General features: G+C 52.6%; 6 protein-coding genes across 7 annotated transcripts; 1 reads left to right on the forward strand and 5 right to left on the reverse strand.

Annotated features, from left to right (window-relative positions):
• Positions 1-106: 106 nt before the first annotated feature.
• On the reverse strand, positions 107-2,629 carry PV07_07875. Of its 2 annotated transcripts, XM_016394991.1 has the most exons (3): positions 2,117-2,629; positions 1,694-2,053; positions 107-1,632 (listed from the first exon to the last, which is right to left on the reverse strand). In XM_016394991.1, exons 1-3 carry the CDS (start codon positions 2,193-2,195, stop codon positions 416-418), a joined length of 1,656 nt encoding a protein of 551 aa, XP_016248410.1. In that variant the 5' UTR covers positions 2,196-2,629; the 3' UTR covers positions 107-415. The 2 variants fall into 2 exon arrangements, with proteins under 2 accessions (XP_016248410.1, XP_016248411.1); XM_016394992.1 differs by having other exon boundaries at positions 107-2,053.
• A 745-nt stretch (positions 2,630-3,374) lies between these two features.
• Positions 3,375-4,588, reverse strand: PV07_07876 (uncharacterized protein; the record flags this gene model as incomplete). The annotated part of the gene is made up of 1 exon (XM_016394993.1): positions 3,375-4,588. One exon carries the CDS (start codon positions 4,586-4,588, stop codon positions 3,443-3,445), a length of 1,146 nt encoding a protein of 381 aa, XP_016248412.1. The 3' UTR covers positions 3,375-3,442.
• Positions 4,589-5,673: 1,085 nt separating this feature from the next.
• On the forward strand, positions 5,674-7,222 carry PV07_07877 (uncharacterized protein). The gene is made up of 2 exons (XM_016394994.1): positions 5,674-5,960; positions 6,009-7,222. The coding sequence occupies exons 1-2, from the start codon at positions 5,774-5,776 to the stop codon at positions 6,995-6,997; spliced, it is 1,176 nt and encodes a 391-aa protein (XP_016248413.1). The 5' UTR covers positions 5,674-5,773; the 3' UTR covers positions 6,998-7,222.
• A 3,034-nt stretch (positions 7,223-10,256) lies between these two features.
• PV07_07878 (uncharacterized protein) lies at positions 10,257-10,547 on the reverse strand (the record flags this gene model as incomplete). Its single annotated transcript, XM_016394995.1, has 1 exon — positions 10,257-10,547. The coding sequence occupies one exon, from the start codon at positions 10,545-10,547 to the stop codon at positions 10,257-10,259; it is 291 nt and encodes a 96-aa protein (XP_016248414.1).
• A 1,228-nt stretch (positions 10,548-11,775) lies between these two features.
• On the reverse strand, positions 11,776-12,755 carry PV07_07879 (uncharacterized protein; the record flags this gene model as incomplete). The annotated part of the gene is made up of 2 exons (XM_016394996.1): positions 11,776-12,651; positions 12,697-12,755. The coding sequence occupies 2 exons, from the start codon at positions 12,753-12,755 to the stop codon at positions 11,979-11,981; spliced, it is 732 nt and encodes a 243-aa protein (XP_016248415.1). The 3' UTR covers positions 11,776-11,978.
• Positions 12,756-13,441: 686 nt separating this feature from the next.
• On the reverse strand, positions 13,442-17,727 carry PV07_07880 (uncharacterized protein; the record flags this gene model as incomplete). Its single annotated transcript, XM_016394997.1, has 9 exons — positions 13,442-13,913; positions 13,970-14,020; positions 14,087-14,145; positions 14,203-14,855; positions 14,916-15,300; positions 16,254-16,346; positions 16,455-16,782; positions 16,836-17,347; positions 17,401-17,727. The coding sequence occupies 9 exons, from the start codon at positions 17,725-17,727 to the stop codon at positions 13,442-13,444; spliced, it is 2,880 nt and encodes a 959-aa protein (XP_016248416.1).
• Positions 17,728-17,988: the final 261 nt, after the last annotated feature.

Genomic DNA, 17,988 nt, shown 5'->3' on the forward strand with positions numbered 1-17,988 from the left:
TGGGATGCATCTCAGGGCTATCCCATGAAAATAGATAAGCGGTTTGGCAGATCTAGTACATGTGAAGACTGTCACCTGCTCCTCGCAGAGATCATATTAGGCTACGGTCTACTTGGAAAATGGCTGAGTCCACGCACGCCACTCTTAAACATCTGAAAGCGCATCTCGATACATAACTCCTTGATTTCTCTCCAGCAGTCCGCAAATGGCGGTTGTGGACTCCGTACTTTGGCAGAGGAGCTCAAAGCCGCTTTCCGAATTTCTCCCACGCTTACCTATGGCGTTTTTTCCTGAAATAATCCATATAGCGAACATATTGTGAGCCTGCGCCATAACACTTGCAGCAATTTACTTATCCTTCATGGAGCACAAATCCATAAACTTTTCACAAAACGCCGAACACATCTCAGAAACATTACTCTTCCCGGCTCCGTGCCAAGTCAGCCATGGGCGGAGCCTCGACGGCCGCCGTCGAGGCTCTCCGCAATATCGTCTCGTCATCGTCCCTTGGCCTGGGCGAAAAGTAAAACTGGATGACCCCAATGATGGCGACAAGGGCACAACTCCACCACGCCCCTGCTGACCCAAGGCTGCTATAGAATATACCGACGAGCGGTGGTCCCACCGTTCTGGCGGCGGAGCAAGCTGACATGGCTAGCTCGTTGACTTTACCCAACACCAGCGGCGAGGGTGTGGCGTTCTTCAACAGGATCAAAAAGGTCGGGAAGGAGACGACGCCCGCGAAGCTCTGAAATGCCAGCACGGCGTAAATTCCTGCCCCTGGTTTTGGAAGAAGAGAGACAAACGGCACCACAGTGTGGATGAACGGGCTGAGCAGTGTCACTGACAAGACGGCCTTCCAGACACCCAACTTGGCCACGAAAATGGGAAATACAACTGCTTGGAAGAACAAAGACATGATGCTGCCGGCGGCGAGATATGTCCCGACTTCGTGCAGAGTCATGCCGAGCCCGCCCTTCAAGTCAAGTTCACGTGCCGGCCGTTGCGGGTCGTCAAGGAGGTAAATGGGGAGAACAGAGCCAAAAGCCATCGAGTGATATGACATCACCACGAGAGCAACGGTCCACATGATGACGGGCTTGGTGAAAGCCCTGATTTGCTCCGGCTTAACAGGTTGTTCGTCGTCTTCGTCTTCAATGACGGCTTCGACTTGTGATCCGACTTTCAAGAGTGGCTTGAGTGAGCCGATAGATGCCACAGAAGGCCGCCGAAGGTCGAAGGCCGGATCGATGGCAACAGGCATGGACTCCGCGACGTAAGTGAGTCCGCCAGGTCCTGTCGAAAATGCACTGAGCGCCGACTCCCGCCTCTGTCTCGACCTCAGGGGCGTCGTCTCATCGATGGTATCGGAACTGTTGACCGTGACTAGTGTACCTGATGATCGCGACACTGGATTCGTCTCCTCGAGGAAAAGGCAGCCCTGTATGATGGCGATGACAATGATCGCTACAGCAACCAGGTTCGGTAAGAGGTAAGGATATTCGCCGAAAATCCCGTCAGAAGAGAAGAGGTGAGGATAGAACCGGGCAGGTTGCGCTGTGAAGCCTCCCAGGGCCGACCCAGCAATTGATCCTAGACTCCATACAAAGGGCTGGACGGCGTATGCGGTGGCTGAAGTCAGAAATCAGCTTTAAGTAATTTTCTGGGGCTTTGCACCATTCTGCAGACTCACGCTCGTGCTCAGGTCTCTTCACCATCTCCGCCACCATAGTCTGCATTACAGCCACGTTTCCATTCAAAAGCCCCCCAACCACCCTCGCCATAAGAGCAACCCAGTAGCTCTTTGCAAACCCAAAGATCAGACTCGACAGCGCAACTCCCGCAAGCCCCAGAAGAACGATCGGCTTCCTGCCGTATCGGTCGGAGATGTGACCCCATATCATGGCCGTAGAGGCCTCAGCCATAGCAAAGGCGGAAATTAAAAGGCCGGCGTAAAACGAGGCATTTTCCTCGCCTTTGATGTCGACGACCATTACAAAGGTGTAGGCTGTGATGGAGCAGAAGGCGATGGGCTCGGCAAGGCGGCATAACGCTGTTTACGTCGTTAGCCGCGGTTCCAAGGGTGATCTGAGGACGACGAGGCCATCATACGTACCCAAGACCGTGAGTTGCTGGTATGGATATCCATCATCGTCTCGCCCTGGATGATTAGTCTGTTGTCGCTGGTCGGGCATCTCTCTCCCCCTCTCTACCACTCCACAAAGACCAAATAGATGTGCTCCTGGTAGCAACGACGAGGCTCACAGAATCAAACAAATATTGTCCCTAAACAATGTAGGAGGGAAAGAGTAGGGGTTAGAATGAAAAACGAAAACAAACCCTCAGCGGGAAGAAAAGTGTCCCTTAACATTCGGACATGCAACCCACTCGCATCCCAGCGGCTGGTGGCGGTGATCTGCGACCCTCCATTGTATTACCAACGGTAAGGCGCTCTCGACCCTGGGAATGTGAAAGTGAAAATGGCATAAAAGTGAGGGGAGGAGGAATTCTCCCCGGGAGGCACATCCCAGCTGCTGCTAGCCCAGCAGCTACCTGGACGGTCCTGCTGGGCAGGGCTGATCCCCTAATAAGTACCACAGGATTGACGTCGGATTAGCAGATCCTGGGCTCTTTCGTGTCTTGATGCACCATTGTGGACGTCGAGCCGATGGTGATGGAGGGGAAATGGCGCCACCAGTGTCTTTTTTAGGCTGATCTTCGGTTGAATGCCCGCGCGAAACCGGGTCCAGATTGTGGATTGGGCTCTGCGGAGTGTCGGAACCGCACTTTACTTGTACAACAAACATTGCATGGGTACTGGTAGGGCCGGAAGTATAGGGAGTCGGCGTTGGGACGCGGGATGCCGAAGAAGGAACCCGGAACGAGGCTCCAAATCGGCAACTTAACCTTTGATCTTAGACTGGAAGAAGCGAACGACAGATGTAGAGATGGCTTCGAGCGGGGAGGACATTGTCTGTTCGCACCAGTCAGCTTCGCCGAACTTCACCGCCATAACGAGAAAGATACTCGGAGAGCGCATGGACACAGTCTTGACCGATTGTGCCATGGATCTAACCAGTCGGTTCGCTCTCCGCTGGCAATATCCAATATTGTGATCCTGGCGGATCCGAAACAGGTGACGGAAGGAAGAGAGGGGAAAAGGAAATTCGCAAGGTGTTTAACACTTGAGACAAGAAAGTTTCCATCGTTCTGGGGAAATCGCGCCGGTATGGTTCTCATACCCTGGCTATGATTGTTCACGAGAATATATGTTCAGTATAGTAAAGGCTTGGACAGTATCATTCCGAGTCAGGCACAGGGGTGTTCGCGTTCACTATGTACAGTCTGTCGCAAAGACAACCACCAAAAGCACCAGATCGAAGCAAATATCGGAGGGGGACTGGCCAGGCTCGCCAGTGGCTCTGTGCTAGGCGATGCTAGACTAATTAGGGTAAATCAGGCCAGGACCGAAGAGCGTCTTGTTCGCAACCTCGTTGGCATTTGCGAATGGTCCGGTTGAGTTGACTACCGCCGCAATCGTAAGGCCGTTCAGTGAATTCTGGCTGAAGGGAAAGTCGGCGGAGAACGTGGTCACGCCGTTGCTGGTAGATGGGTTGATGATTGTTTCAACAATGGGCAGATTCTGTTGGTTGAGATAGACAAGGCTGAGACCTTCGATCGAATCTCGCTGAATGCTGAAGGTGAGAACCTGGTCGACAGCTTGTATGTTCGTGGTTAAGACGTCCAAAGTCCCAAAAATTGGCACGTCAATGGTATTGTCGTTGGGACAGGTGCCAGGCACAATGAAGTTCTGCTGAAGGGACGAGTACGCAAATTCACGGGTTGACTGGGTCAGGAATGGAAGCTCCGAGGGGACAAGGTCATCGGGTAGCGTGCGGTAGATGCCTTGCTGTTCTCCTTCCTGGCCAACCACAGAAACAACCCCCCGGATGACAGCCGAGTCCCCGTTTTGACCAAGCCGGACTGCCACATCTTGAAGGGTGCTGATTACAACGGCAGTGAAGTTTGCAGCAATGTGAATGGCGCTTGTGAGGTCGGTCGCAGGAGACTTAAAAACACACGGCTGGATCTGAGAGACATTAAAGTGCTGTAGAACGTTGCCGGCGTTGATGGCATGCCACTGCTCCTGGCCTTGGATGACTGTCAGCTTTTGAATGATGTCTTGCTTCAATGATGGGTCGCTGATCTCGAAACCGGGAACATCGTTGGTAATGTTGAGAAGCAATTGGGTGAAGTAGTAGACTTCAAAAGTCTCTTGGATTTGGATGACCTTGAAACTGCGCAGGTCATCGGCTGCCAAGGACGGCGGAGGCGGTGCGTTTGATATGGAGCCATGAGCTTGGACCGTTAGTTGCTGAAAAGCCGGCGTTCCTTTTGCTATATTTGGGAAACCATTTGACAACGGGAACACGACTGGTGCGTTCGGTCCATTGGCGCCGACAGGGAACTGGATGGAAGCAGAAGACGGTTGTGCTGGCGCGGAAGCATCGAAGGGAGCAGCTTGGGCTGGCAAGACAAAAGCCAGATACCCAAAGGCTGAACCAAGGATCTGTCGAATGCAACGCATGTTGATCGTTTGACTTTATCTCAGCTGTTTTCCGGTAGGAACCTGTGCGAAGGTCTATAGATGTTACAAAAGAAATGCTTGCATCGTGACAGCCCGGCCTTTTAAAGCATAATGAGGTTGTGGCAAAAGGCTCCAACGCCGCAATGGCACACGGATCGTTCGTATAAGAATAGATCACAGGAAGGTGTCTCAGGTTCTGAGCCGCTTGTGCATGACGCCGAGAAGTTAAACACAAGGACGATGGGCCTGTGTCGGCAAGTAGGCGCTCAGAACTTTACCTTCTCTTATGATTGCTGAGACTCAGAGGTGTCAGTTGTTGACCTACCTAAATTGTTGGCCGTACCTCTCGTAGATGAAGAAAGGTGAGCATATTTTCCCGGGAAAGCCCCGTCTTGAGAGCACCTTCTGGTGCATCGTAAACCATTCCTAATCCACAGCAGAATAACAATGTCGTTCTGGTAACCTCGTATTTTGCTTCGTATATACCATCAGAGAGGCGCAGGTCCCCACGTGTCCAGATCACTGACGGAAGAGAGGAGCTGTATCTGAAAATAGATGACCCTACCAATCTATCTCAACCAATTGTGCGATCCAGCGGGTCTGCGCGCATTGCTGAAGGAAGCGTCCGCGGATATCGTGTCTTGGTACACCTGCGACGATGGAATAGCAAGAAACTTTAAAGGTCAATTTCATTTGAGCACCATATCTCCAATTCCCAACTGGTCATTTTGTGGGGGAATGGGATTTCGACTCAAGGCCTCGGTGCGGCCACACTAAGGCATAGCTCGCTGTCGCTAAGCCACAAATGTTTGACACGCTGCTGGAGGAGTGTACTATGAAGCACAGCCTCAAAGGCCGGAAGTGCGGAAGCAGCAGGAATTTGGCCGTATCTGACGAGATCTGAAGGTCTTTCGTGTTTGGTAGGAGGGAAGTGAGCGGGAGATTTAACAAAGGAGGTAAGCGAGAAGCAACGCCAAGACTGTCAGCCTCGTTTGGCCTCTGACTCTTCCCTAGCGCAGTCTTGGCATATTTGTCTAATTTTGAACTGAAGCTTGCCAGTGCTAGCTTCGAGAAGCACCTGAGAAGCTTGAAAACGCGTTCAGCTCAAGCACTCACAGTCAAATAAGTCGGTCTCTAGAGCCGCATTGCTGGACTCCAGCATTTCCTAGCGTACCTCGCGCAAGGATGCCCCAAATTGCGGCTCAGAGCCTGCGGCGGCTGAGCAAGTTTCCTCGGAAATGGGCGTATCCGGCGCATCTGGTCGCTGGACGGAGAGTTGGCGGATACAAGTACATATCGGTTGAAGCGACGCCGGCAACAGACACCAGCAGAATCAACGTGGCGGGCAGATCGTTGTCCGCTGCATCACCGGGTCAGATGAACCCCTTGCCCAGAGGGAGCACTTACTAACTGATTTTAGACGCCTCATTCGAAGTCATCGGGAGCCCATACTCGCTCCTTTCCGTCACGCTGTCTCCTTCTCAAGAGCTGTATACCCGTCGGGGAACACTTGTGGCTTTTGCTGGGGATCCCAATGGAACAGTCTCGACGTTGCGAATCCTTAATCCCGTCCGCCGTGCCCTAATCGGAATTCCATTCTTGTACCAAAAGATCACGTCCACATCCCCTGCCAATGCTTTGATATCGACAAGGTCGCCAATAACCACATTTGCTATTCTGCAGTTGGATGGCACGATGGACTGGAAGCTAGCCCAGAGAAAAGCGCTGTTGGCGTGGACTGGCAGCACGCTCTCCGTGAAGCCGAGTATAAACACGAGATTTTCTCTCGCATACTGGGGAAGTTCCAATGTCACCGGAAGAGGACTCCTAGCGCTCGCAGGTCAAGGCCAGGTTTACTCTGTCGAGCTTGCAGAAGGGGAGACATATCTAGTACATCCTTCCAACATACTCGCCTACAGTTCGTCTTCACCTTCTCCAGCACCTCTGCCCTTTCGATTCAAATCATCCAGTGCTCGGTTTCAAATCCCTCTTCAGCTCGGAAACTTCTTCCCATCGTCGAAATTTGTCGAAACTCTCAAAACCAGCAACACTTACAAGTTTGTTGCCAATATGCTCTACAGAATCCGAACATGGAGCCGAAGGACTATCTGGGGGGACCGGTTGTTTCTACAGTTTAGCGGCCCGACGACGCTCCTGATTCAGAGCCGGGCTGCGAGAGTAAATGATGTCTTAACGACACAGGAAGTGAACGAAATTGCCGATACCCCTGCAGGGGCTTTCCAGGAGGCAATCTCCAATGTCCGCTCCGCTGGCCCTGAACTGTCCAAACCAGGCTCTGCCGTGCCTGTGTCTTCGGTGCCTGCGTCACCGAGACTGTCAGTGGCAAGCGTTGGCCGCGACGGCAAAGTTACTTTCGATACCGCACAGAATTCTGACCAGAAAAAGTGATAGACCAAAGTCTCTCGAGGACAACATGTACAATATCATGATACGAAATCTGACCTGCGTCGTGCTCGATTCCTTTGGTCGTTCGGATTGCCGCGTTTAGCGGTTTGGGGAATCCATTTCGAACCGTCGCATCGCAGACTCTTCGGTAAACCCACCATGAGTTTCGAGAAATTCATGATCTTTGAGTTACTCAAGTGACACCAATCAATCTTTTGTCGCTCTCCCTCCCTCCTATTTGGCATGATTTCTTCCGGTTCACCAGCAAAGTGCGAGTCTCCAATCCAATCCAACCAGAACCCCCTCTCCCTTGGTTGTCGAGGGCCGTTGCTCGGCTCCTTTCGTTCGTGTCATGAGGTTGAAGTATTAGTGGTCTCGCCTTCTTCGTGCTTGACGCCAACATCCTCTTCTCGTTTCTATCTCTCTACCCCATCTCTCTCGCAGTATTCACTATCACAGGCACATGATAGTTGTACGCTTGATGGATTGGGGCATCACCCATCATTTTCGTGCACGAGACGTATTGCGTTCCAGACCAGACGAATTGCGGAGACCCTCCACCCTTCGAGCACAGCGTGTCGCATTCTTCGCTGTATTCCTCTGCTGGCTTCTTCGTTCTCCCCGCGCCGGAAGCGGTCGTCCTTGCAAGAAGCATCAGAGGGTGAACTGATCGACTACCAATCTCTAGAATTGGAAGATATATCCAAAGATGGTAGCTCATTCATTTGGCCGTGGCAAAGAGGAATGGGATCTCTACCTCTCCTGTCCGCCTGGTAATTGAAATCTCCTCGTGTCCTTGCCGTCTGGCAACCATCACAGACAATGGCTTTACTTTCTCAACATTAAGGAGACCATTACGTACCTTGTCCTAGGAAAAAGCAGCAATTTGGAACGCGCATGGAGATCTGAAAGCTCGACTCCCTGTGATTAATCTGTTGTTTGTTCAATCCGCTCACCAATCAATGTCAAGGGGATTGTTATCCTTCAGCAAAGATATTGTCAACAGTGTCCAATAATGAGCTCATATTCCCTGATACGACCTTTTCAGCCTGTGCGATTCTCAGCGTCCACAATCCACACATGTGCTTCTATTTGAAGGATCGACTTGCGCTGGATTTGTCGCTTTGCAGGTGGGATCTCCCCTCTTCTGCGTCGAAGTATGGGAGCCATAGTCTGTGGCGTCGCCTCTCCACCTCATCGCGTCTTGGTATCCTCTACCTGCCCCTTGGGTCAGTGCTGACACAAAGTTGCTCTCACATTGTCTGGCTCCCAAACGGGGCATTTTCTGTATTTCCCGTGAACGTGATACTCGCATCCCCGCTCCCACGGTGGAAGAGCACCTCTGCCCGCGCGAGCGGAGACAAGGGTGAACACGAACCGCGAGATGGGAAAGTCATGCCTTGATAGCAAGTGATCAACCTCTTCTTTCTTTGTCTCTTTGTCGAGGTAAGACTCGCTTGTTATTGTCATGTCCCATGCAAAAGAGTCAACGACGTATCTCCAAAGTGCAGTTGTGTGGCTGACATTATCTAAAAACCAGGAGACCGGGTGTTTTTCCTCGAATATTATACACATATGCTCGGTCATAAGCTGGTCTTGCCATATTGGAACGCCGAATTTGTCCGCGAATGCCCAGCATTTGAACATCAACAACTCAGAGTAGTTACCAATGATCGGCGCCACGTGGATGTCATCATTGGCGTGCAAAGTAGGCAGATAGCGGGCAAAGGCAGCGACAGGAGCACCTGCAAGGCCCTCGATTTGACCTCTGCATCTTGTCTCCGTGTACGCAATGTTAATACCGTGAGGAAGGAATTTGAAGCAGAACAATGGGAAATTAAAGCTAGTCCAAAGTAATCCTAGTCCATTTTGTCATGTGCCACGTTCTTTCCGTTCCGGGCAACCCCTTTTCCCCCAACTACCACCCTTAATGCCAACATCAATTCTAATTCAGAGCTCTGTGGAAGCCGAAAGGGATCATGCCGGATGCTTGCGAGCTCTGTCTAGAAGATCACGGGCTCTCCACTACTACGTAGCCGACAGGCACGACACTAGCCAGTCCAGCCGACGCAAAACCAATGCCCTCGTTGGCTTCGGCATATCCCAACATGTAAGAAGAGAACCAACCCGTTGAGCGCGATAAATGATGAATCGTTGTCTTCAGACGCTGGTTCGGTGACTCGTGGACCGTACAGGAACTTCGTGAAGATATCGAGCGTTGATACGTTATCATCCGGGAGTTCGATGACGTTGGAGAGAGACTCATTCATGCCGATGGAAAGGCACTTCGGAAAGAAAGCACCACCAAAGTCGAGCTTCATGAAGAGATGTTCGTGGAAGATGTATTCGATCTTGCCTTTGCCCACGAGGACAGTCACCGTTGGTTTTGTTGTGAAGCTGGACAGAGGCGGGTCAGCATCGGAAACATCTCAACCTGTGGTGCTCGGCACTGATGTTCGAACTGGAGGGGATATATAGTATATTACTTGTTTCCATGTGGCTGTTGTCTCGGGAGGAGTTCGAGCTCTGCGAATTCGTCGAATTCGTCAAATCTATCAGTGGATGGTGATGGGGGTTGTTTGTTTGCTGCGGGTCCGGTGAAGGCTTCATTCAACAATTGTGAGTTCATGTTTGCTGCGCGTTATGGGAGATGTTTAGATTGACACAAACAAGCAAGTGGCACAAAAGGAGTTTGCGGTACTTGCAACTGTTGACGGTGAGGAGGCTAGGACACGCAGTTTTTCTTCTGACACGTTTTGCTCAGTGACGACCAGCACCTTGTGACAAAGGAAGTCACATTATCATTCACTATCCACTGTTGTGCCGGACTCTATTTGCGGGCCAGTGCTTCTGTGTTGCGAGGTCACTGTCGCTACGGTCATTGCCATCGCTGCAACCTCGTGCTGAAAGCGACCCGATCCATCATTGTGAGGAATCCTGCCCACGGTGTCCTTTCGCAAGTTGTCTTTTCACATTGCTCAAGAGACACGGGACCGCTTGATGGGCCGCTTGATGACGTTATCATTGAGGTCGCGGTAATAATGTTGGTCACAACGACCGTCACGACGAACGTCCCTGTCAGATTTGGTCGACATTTCGGCCTTGCGTGCCGCATGAAGAGCACAGAAATCCAAAGGATACGCTCTTTCCAAGTCTTTTATGGTCTTCGTTGGATTGATGACGATCTCGCCCTCCTTGTGGACATGATATCGACATGGATTTCCAACCCATGGCGGCCAAAGTGGTCCATGAGGCTTCGGGTTCAAGACCTTCGAGAGCTGGTGCCGTCGGGTACATGTCTGGCCGCCCAGGCCATGTGTGCCGGGTGGAGGACCTTGTACTTCCAGTTTTCCAGGAATCTGTCGATAATGGCGTTCTGCAACATGTTCATGCACCACTTGTCGGCCTGCACGTACGCGTGCAGCATGCCGAAGATGTCGTCTGATGACTCCGGTTTCTTCACCTGGTCGAAGTACATCCAGTCCGCAACAACGTTGAACCCAAGAGGAGTGTCCCCTGGGAGTCTGATCGCCCCTTCTCGTGCTTCATTCATATCGGTCTTGAGACACGTCCTGAAGAACCCCTTCTCCTGAAGCAAGATGTATCTGTGGATATGGTACACTCTCTCTTCCTTGCCCACAATGGCGTTCACGATACGTGACAGAAGAAAACTAGATGAGAGGCCCGGGGTCAGAATCACACTTTGTTGAAGGTTACATCGAAAGGAGGGTTCTTATTGGTCAGCCTTGTCCTTTCCGTCCAGAGGAGAATCGTCTGGAGGCTCATTGTCTGCCATTGTTGTCGCTTCTTCACAGCCTGCACAATGCTATTAGCTGTCCAGCTGCGTTCAACACGCAAGGTAAGGGAGTGATACACGTGCAGGAAGACTTTGTCTTGTTGTCAGGCCTGGTGAAGCAAGCAAGAGTCGCGCGTACACGTCCGCCGCGTAGGATGAAGGTTGAGAGGGCAAGGAAGGAGAACGAATTGAAAAAAAGAAAAAAGAAACAACAACCGCAATATATGGAAAAATCTCGTGGACGGGCCTTAGCTGTGCTCATCGCCGCCGCGGCGACGATGGGTGCCACGTTTCTTCCTCGCTCTGGCGCCGTTGTGGTGTGTACGCCCCGCTAGACTCTTCGACCGAGGGGAGAAGGCGCAGATCGGACTCGGGAAGTGCAGTTTGTTCATGTTTCTTGGAGCCGCCTAGCTGGGTGCTCTATATCAAACGTCCTACGCGAGCTATCTATCCGCTGGGAGGGAAGGGAGTTTTCATCAAGGGCACAGGTTTCAAGACAACACCTGTTCTAATATCTCGAGAACACGTAAGTCACACACCTTGTCAAACCAATTCTCCTTCTCTGGACAGAATTCTGCAGTTTGAGCAAACACTGGAGCTGCTCTGTTGTTCGTCCCGGAGGTTGATATTGCCCCTTTTCCAAACCACATACCCGAGCTCAACCTCGCTGTTCTAGTCTCGAGACAGAACCCGGTCTCATGCTCACTGAGTGATCACGCATGAGCAGCATCGTCTCTTTCATTGTCGTATCATGCTCGTGGATATTTCGCGACTGTTTAGCTGTGGGGGGAAAAAGAGTTGTGATACAGGCAATAGTGGAGATCAGGATTAGCACGATAAAAAAGGACAGGCATGGCGAATTGCAAGGCTGGGACGAGACGAGATACGGCCTCGTCTCATATCAAAGTTCGCAATCCAGAAGAAAGTACACAAGAGGGAATTGTGATTGTATTCTTGTACTCAACGGCTCAAGAAGCCCAATGTGTGATGTCTCTGTGCACGGATGTGTCACGCGGCACCTTTGTCAAGGTAGGTGACTGATGTATCTACACAGGGTATCCTAACTGGTTGCTTTGGCATATTTGATTTGGCACCGTGTGTTCCAGCTCTTTTGCACATGTAACCACTTTCAAAACTTGGGTGCGTCGTTGAAACACTTCTCGAGACCGGGCCGCTTTCGATCAGCTGTCATGTCTCCAAGTCTCGCCCTGGGCAAGGTCCACCATCTTCATGAACATGATAATGACACCCGACAAGTTCTGCAGGGCTGTCATGCGGCTCATTCGGCGCGTTGTATGCGTGCCAGAACAACTTGACCGAGATCTCTGGGTTGGCCAGCAAGTCCCTGAGCGTCTCCGTGTCGCTTTCTGCGCGCCCGGACTCTGACTCGTCGCATTCGATCCACCCGTAGAAGTCGGGCCAGCTGACCAAATCGTAAGCCAGCTGATCGTAGATGAATTCCCGGAGAGGATTCGTGGCTTTTGTGTTCTCCACCGCCCAAGACAGCAACCGAAGGTCCAGGACGTCGGTTTGACAAAAGCCCCGGAGCGCATCCATCAGGGCATCCTGAAGGGCCGGGATGCGATACTTGTCCGCCAGTGTCCAGGCTTGGGCGGCGGACGTGGCTTGCTCCTGGGTCTCGATCGCCGACACCTCGTGCCTGTAGACCCACTCGGCCAGAAACTCGAAGGCTCTGCATGGGTCGTCCGGGAGAGTGATTTCGTCCGTTTGCTGTTCGATCATCCCCGCCGACAGGCAAGCTTTGAAGAAGGGACTCGCCTCTGTCAAGCAGCCCTTGTGGATGTAAAAGGCCCGTGCTGGCGATCCGGCAACCACCTTGATGAGGGGGCCCGCATATGCGCTGAAAGGTTAGGAGCCTTGCAAATCGAACGGAATGGGAGCTCACCTCTCGACTTGGTAGTCGTCCTCGAAGCTCCAAGCCTCTTCACTCTGAGGATCTGACATCTTTGGACCTATGGTAAATACTAAACCGTGATGTCAGTGATCTGTGGTCTTCCGAGCACACGTGGTGCAGCAAACCTCAACTGACCCTTGATGGACTCCAGATGGATCAGCGCCACGAGCTGTCGAGTTGTGCAAAATCAGCACGTTGCTATTGCTTCTCAAGGCGCTGGGCGAAAGGAACGTGCAGATGCGATGAGAATGGCGTTCATATATAGATTTTCCTCCTGACTGAGCCTTGGCGAAAGGGAAGTCAAGTAAATTGAAGGAAATGAAAGTGAAGGGAAAGACATGGACGCGTCAAAGATCATAGCAAACTGATTTCATTCTCAACGCGTCTGGCTTGAGGCTTTTAATTCAAACTCAAAGGAAGTGACTTTCAAAGTGTCGGCAGAATCTAGTTCAACGTCAGCGAGCGAGCACCAGAAAGCGTTGTCTAGAGAATACCAAATGATATTCGGGTCGTATCCCCCTTACTCGTGTAGATGAATGTGTTGAAGATTGCATTTAATACAAGGCAGGCTCCTCCTCGAAACTACCTCGAAGCATCTTTCGGGACGTACATTATCATCATTTCAAATGTCACCCCTCCAACGCCGTACGATCCGTCAACTTGAGGTCAAATTCCCCATACCACGCTTGGTTGCAGATGTCCATATTCGATGCACCATGTCTTGTCTATCTCGACCCTAGAGATACTGATTGGTGGGCATGGGTAGACCCCACAATCCGGGGCCAAGGCTTTTCGTCATGTTGTCGGGTGGTATGTTGTACCACTGGTCCTGAGGGCCGATCGGAGGCATAGGCGTAAATCCAATCAACTTCTGGTTCCCAGGCGTCTCAATATACCTCTTTCTATGTCGCTGATTGGCCAGTTGCTTGGGACCCAGACTTTGCGGAATTTTCATGTACTTTGGAATGTCGCAGTCGAATTCCGGATAGTTGCCAAACATGTCTTTATCAAAGGTGAAGGATGTGAGGTCATTGAGGTGGCGGCGGAACAGCTCTGACAGCTGATACCTATTGGTGGATCGATTGTGGACATAACAATCACGGAGGTCATATGGCCAGACGAAGCGGAAATGTTCTGCCAGCAGAGACCAGAACCTGTTGGAACAATACTTGTGATAGTGATAGACAAATCGCTCACGGATACCCGGCCTAGGAACGAAGAGATCAGGAAATGATGGTCTCGTGGAAGCTGGGTCGTCACCTACCAAACGAAAAAGTCAATGGCATAGGCATGTTTCTGAGCCACTTGCGACGGCCTAGCGCTGGTCAACGTCGTCGCTACAAGCAGGAAACGAGGAGGTGGAGTGGAGATGAATGTTTACCTTGGCCTATACCATGCAGGCAGCCTCAAGAGATTCTCCTCTGAGGGATTGAGGTGGCACTGTATCTTGACGTCAGCCACGGCCGTGGGTCAGTCTCTGGAACAACAACAACATACCTGGAGCAGCAAGTTCATGATGCAGAGGACGGCGAGGCGATCGACGTCGCGAGACTGGGCCCATACTTTCTCGTCGACTTCGCGCAAGATGCGCCACGAGGCGCTTAAGTTGCCCATGGTGGACTCATTCCAGCCTTCGATGACGGCGCGGACGGCGATGTCGTCGGCAGTGCCATCGTTCTTGAGCTTGGGCCAGTTGTGCGTCTTCCAATCCATCAACGTCTCGCTCACAAACGCCCACATGTTGGCCTGCTTGTGAGGATGGAGGTGGTGGGCGCACGTGCACGAGGACCCACTTTCCGGAAACGAAAGAGGGATAGAGGTGGTGGCTGTGGCTGCTACGGTGATTGTGTTACTGTGGTGGGGGCCAGCCATTTCGTCCATCTGAGGTGGTGCTTGCCCTAACCCCATCGGATTGAAGGTTTGTTCATCGAACATGGCATCCGAAAAGTTTAAATTGAGGCTATCATCGACAGGAAAGCCGTATTCAGCCTCACCGTGGACGTTGCACACGGGCCCACGCGGCGGACGGCCAGCGTCGCCCGTGCCTTCGAGCTGGAGATCGTCCGCGACCGCCGGAGACGCCTTGAGCGGACTGAGGAGAGAAAAGGACGGAGAGAACTCGGCGCGCTCTGGCAAGCTTTGGTTAGTTGCTGGCACAATGTCACCAATGTCACCAATGTCACCCCAAGCTGATGCGGGCTGTAACCTACCCTTCTCCGCCATGTCCAGACGGGCCTCGGACTCCTCGTCCAGGTTGATCTGGGCCAGCGAATATATCGTCGCGAGCTTGCGTTTGAGCGACCGGCATTCGGTGCGGGCGCTCTCGAGCTGCTCCCTCAGTTCTCTGCAGACCTCGTTGCCGGACTGGCTCGTCAGATGTGCCACCAGAGACTCCAACTCGGCGATCTTGTTCTTGGTGCGGGCTCGAGCCTGGCGTTGACAGTGTCGGTCGGCCACCCGTTTCTTGTCGCGTCGCTTGTCGCTGATCTGCTTGGGCTTGCGGCCCGTCGGCGGAGGGCCGGTTGACAGCTGGAGGGGCAGCAGCACCTCGGCGGCCATGGTCTCCATCACTGCCTGAGGGTATTCAGAAGGATCCTGTCGACTGTGCCGTTGAGATGCTGGAGAGTGTACGGACGACGGGATACTAGATGAAGCTAGGATTTAGCACACGGGGGGAATTCTGGAGAAGTCGGAAGAAGGACGCGGGGCGGTCAAGGCTTGGCTTGTTGCCCTCGGCACATGCCATCATGGCCATCATGGCCCTCCATGCCCCCCCCCATTGCCCTCCATCACCCTCCCACGCCTCCCTTACCCTCACCCAAGCGCCATCTAAACCCAATGCGACTGTACAAAACACCCCCTACGAAAGCAAGCGAAATTTTGTACGGGGCGAAACCTGCCGCTCGACTCTTTGGGAATGAGGCGACTAGTCAGGGTGGTATTAGGCTGTTGTGGGAAGTTGTACGAGATACAAAAACTGCTTCCACTGATGATCCTGGTTGGAGCAGGTCGGAAGTTATTGGGTGCCTTGCAGGAGCAGCCAGGGGGGGCTTGCTGGGGGCGTTGAGGTGCCTGTGGGGGTGCTGTCGGGGACCTAGATAGCAATGCTTGAGGGCCGGCTAGTGAGGCTTGTAGGGAGCCCTATAGGGGAGCTTATAGGCGCCAATCCATCGGCAGTGCCTGAGGGCTTGCTGGTGCTTACAGGGTTTCTCATGGGGATCTCTTCAGCCAAAGTAGGGTCTATTAGTTGTTCTATGTGTAGTCATCGGGCTCTCACAGACACCCCAGACACCTTGATCGCTCTTCGATGTCTCGTCAAGAGCGCCGTGCTTGTCACATCTGCCCTGTGCATTGGTGCGCGAGTGGGAGTGGGAGTGGGAGTGGGAAGTACGAGGGCGAGAAATCAATGACACTTTGATTAGTAATCGAATGACCCTTCACAGCTTCTCAATCCGCGCAACGTACTCAAACCGTTCTGTCGCAGGCACCCCCCACTCCTTCGCCAATTCATGGTATCTCTTCTTGTATCCGAGATGTTTCGACCTGACCTCAGGTGCGGTTTTCAGCTGATCTCGCCCGACTTGATGCTTGTGTGCAGCGTCTGGCCCATCCGCGATCCGTGCGAACCTGGCGTACGTCCACTGCCAATCCATTAGCTCGAGTCGAGACCGCTCTTCGCCAAGTGTGTCGAGAGATGTGGGAGGGGATTGGGGGGCGAATCGCCCATTCTAGACAAAAGAGGGCCTTACAGCTTCAGGAAGGAATGTGTGCTGCGTGAGTCCTTGCCCGGCGAACATTTGCATGCACTCATCCACAATCTTGGTCACGCCCAGAGGCACCATGATCTTCGCCTGTGCGATAGCATATCTCCCGGCGACGTTGCCCATCAGGTCCATGGTCTCTGCGGCGTTCAGAACAACCAGGCGAAGAGCGTCGATCTCCATGCGCATGTCGGCAAGCCGCTCGATGTTACTGTCGAACTCACCAATTAACTTGCCGCGGGGTTTCTTTCTCGCATCCGTAGCTCTGATGAGTGCATGTTCGTATGCGCGCTCAGCTTGACCAAGCAGACGCATGCTCCAATGACATTAGTCCTGGGGGAAAGCATGGCATTTTGGAGGCCAACTCACCAATGGTGTATTCTCCCAGGTCCTAGTCGACCTTGAGCGATTTCAAATGCCCGGCCTTCTCCCAGAATGATGTTTTCCACGGGAATCCTCACATTTTCATACACATACTCACCATGTCCCTCTGGAGCACAGTCATAGCCCATGATCGTCATGTATCGAACCGCCTTCAATCCTGGAGTATCCCTGGGCACAATGACGGTCGAGTGCCGCTTCCAAGGATCCGGATTGTCTGGGTCAGAGCATCCCATCAGGATGTAGAACTTGACATCCTCATTTCCAATCCAGTTGCCATACAGTTTTCGGCCGTTGATCACATACTCGTTGCCTTCCCGCCGAATGCGGCACGAAATGTTCGTTGCATCGGAAGCAGCGACATCGGGTTCTGTCATTGAGTAGGCGGACAAGCATTCTCCGTCTAGAAGAGGCTGCATCCACTTCTTCTTCTGCTCCTCTGTGCAGTACTTGGCCAAAAGCTCAATGTTGCCGGTATCCGGAGCATGGCAATTGAGCGTCTACAACGTTGCGTTAGGGTTCATCTTTGTCTCTCGAGCGCTTTGCTACCTACCATCGGAGCCCAATAAACTCGCCCAAGAAGCTCGCAGCAGCATGAGTACTCGAGGATCGTGAGCCCCGGGCTTTCTTTGAAGTGGTTCGGGAGGAAGAGATTGAACAATCCTTCTGCTTTTGCCTTCTTTCTCAGCTCCTTGATGTATGGCGGCATTGCCCAAGGTTTCTCTGCCAATTGCGCCTTGACAATGTGATCTGCCGGAATGCATTCATTTTCGACCCAATCGTATACTTTTGCAATGATGTCGACTGCTTTGGGGCTCAGTTTTGTCCTGTACCCTGGAGGAATCCGAGCCAGGGATGGGTGATCTGGTATGGTGGTCATGGTGTTGGCTTCCGTCTTGCCGTACGAGCCCTCGTGGTTGTGAGAGTCAGAATCCACATGGCATGAGGCTGTTGTTGGCCGTTTTGAACCAACGCACCGGGCCCACAGATAGCTAGACACCGGTTGCTGCGAGGCCCCCAGAATGGAAGGCCGAGGTAAACAGCGGCGCGCAGCTGCGGAGATGGTCCCCAGCACGGGCCACCGCTGAGTGTCCGCGACTTCGACGCAATCGACGTCGTCGGTGTGACTTGGCTGCGTGGT

This window comes from Cladophialophora immunda (genome assembly GCF_000835495.1).
Source record: "Cladophialophora immunda strain CBS 83496 unplaced genomic scaffold supercont1.4, whole genome shotgun sequence".
NCBI classification, from domain to species: Eukaryota; Fungi; Ascomycota; class Eurotiomycetes; order Chaetothyriales; family Herpotrichiellaceae; genus Cladophialophora; species Cladophialophora immunda.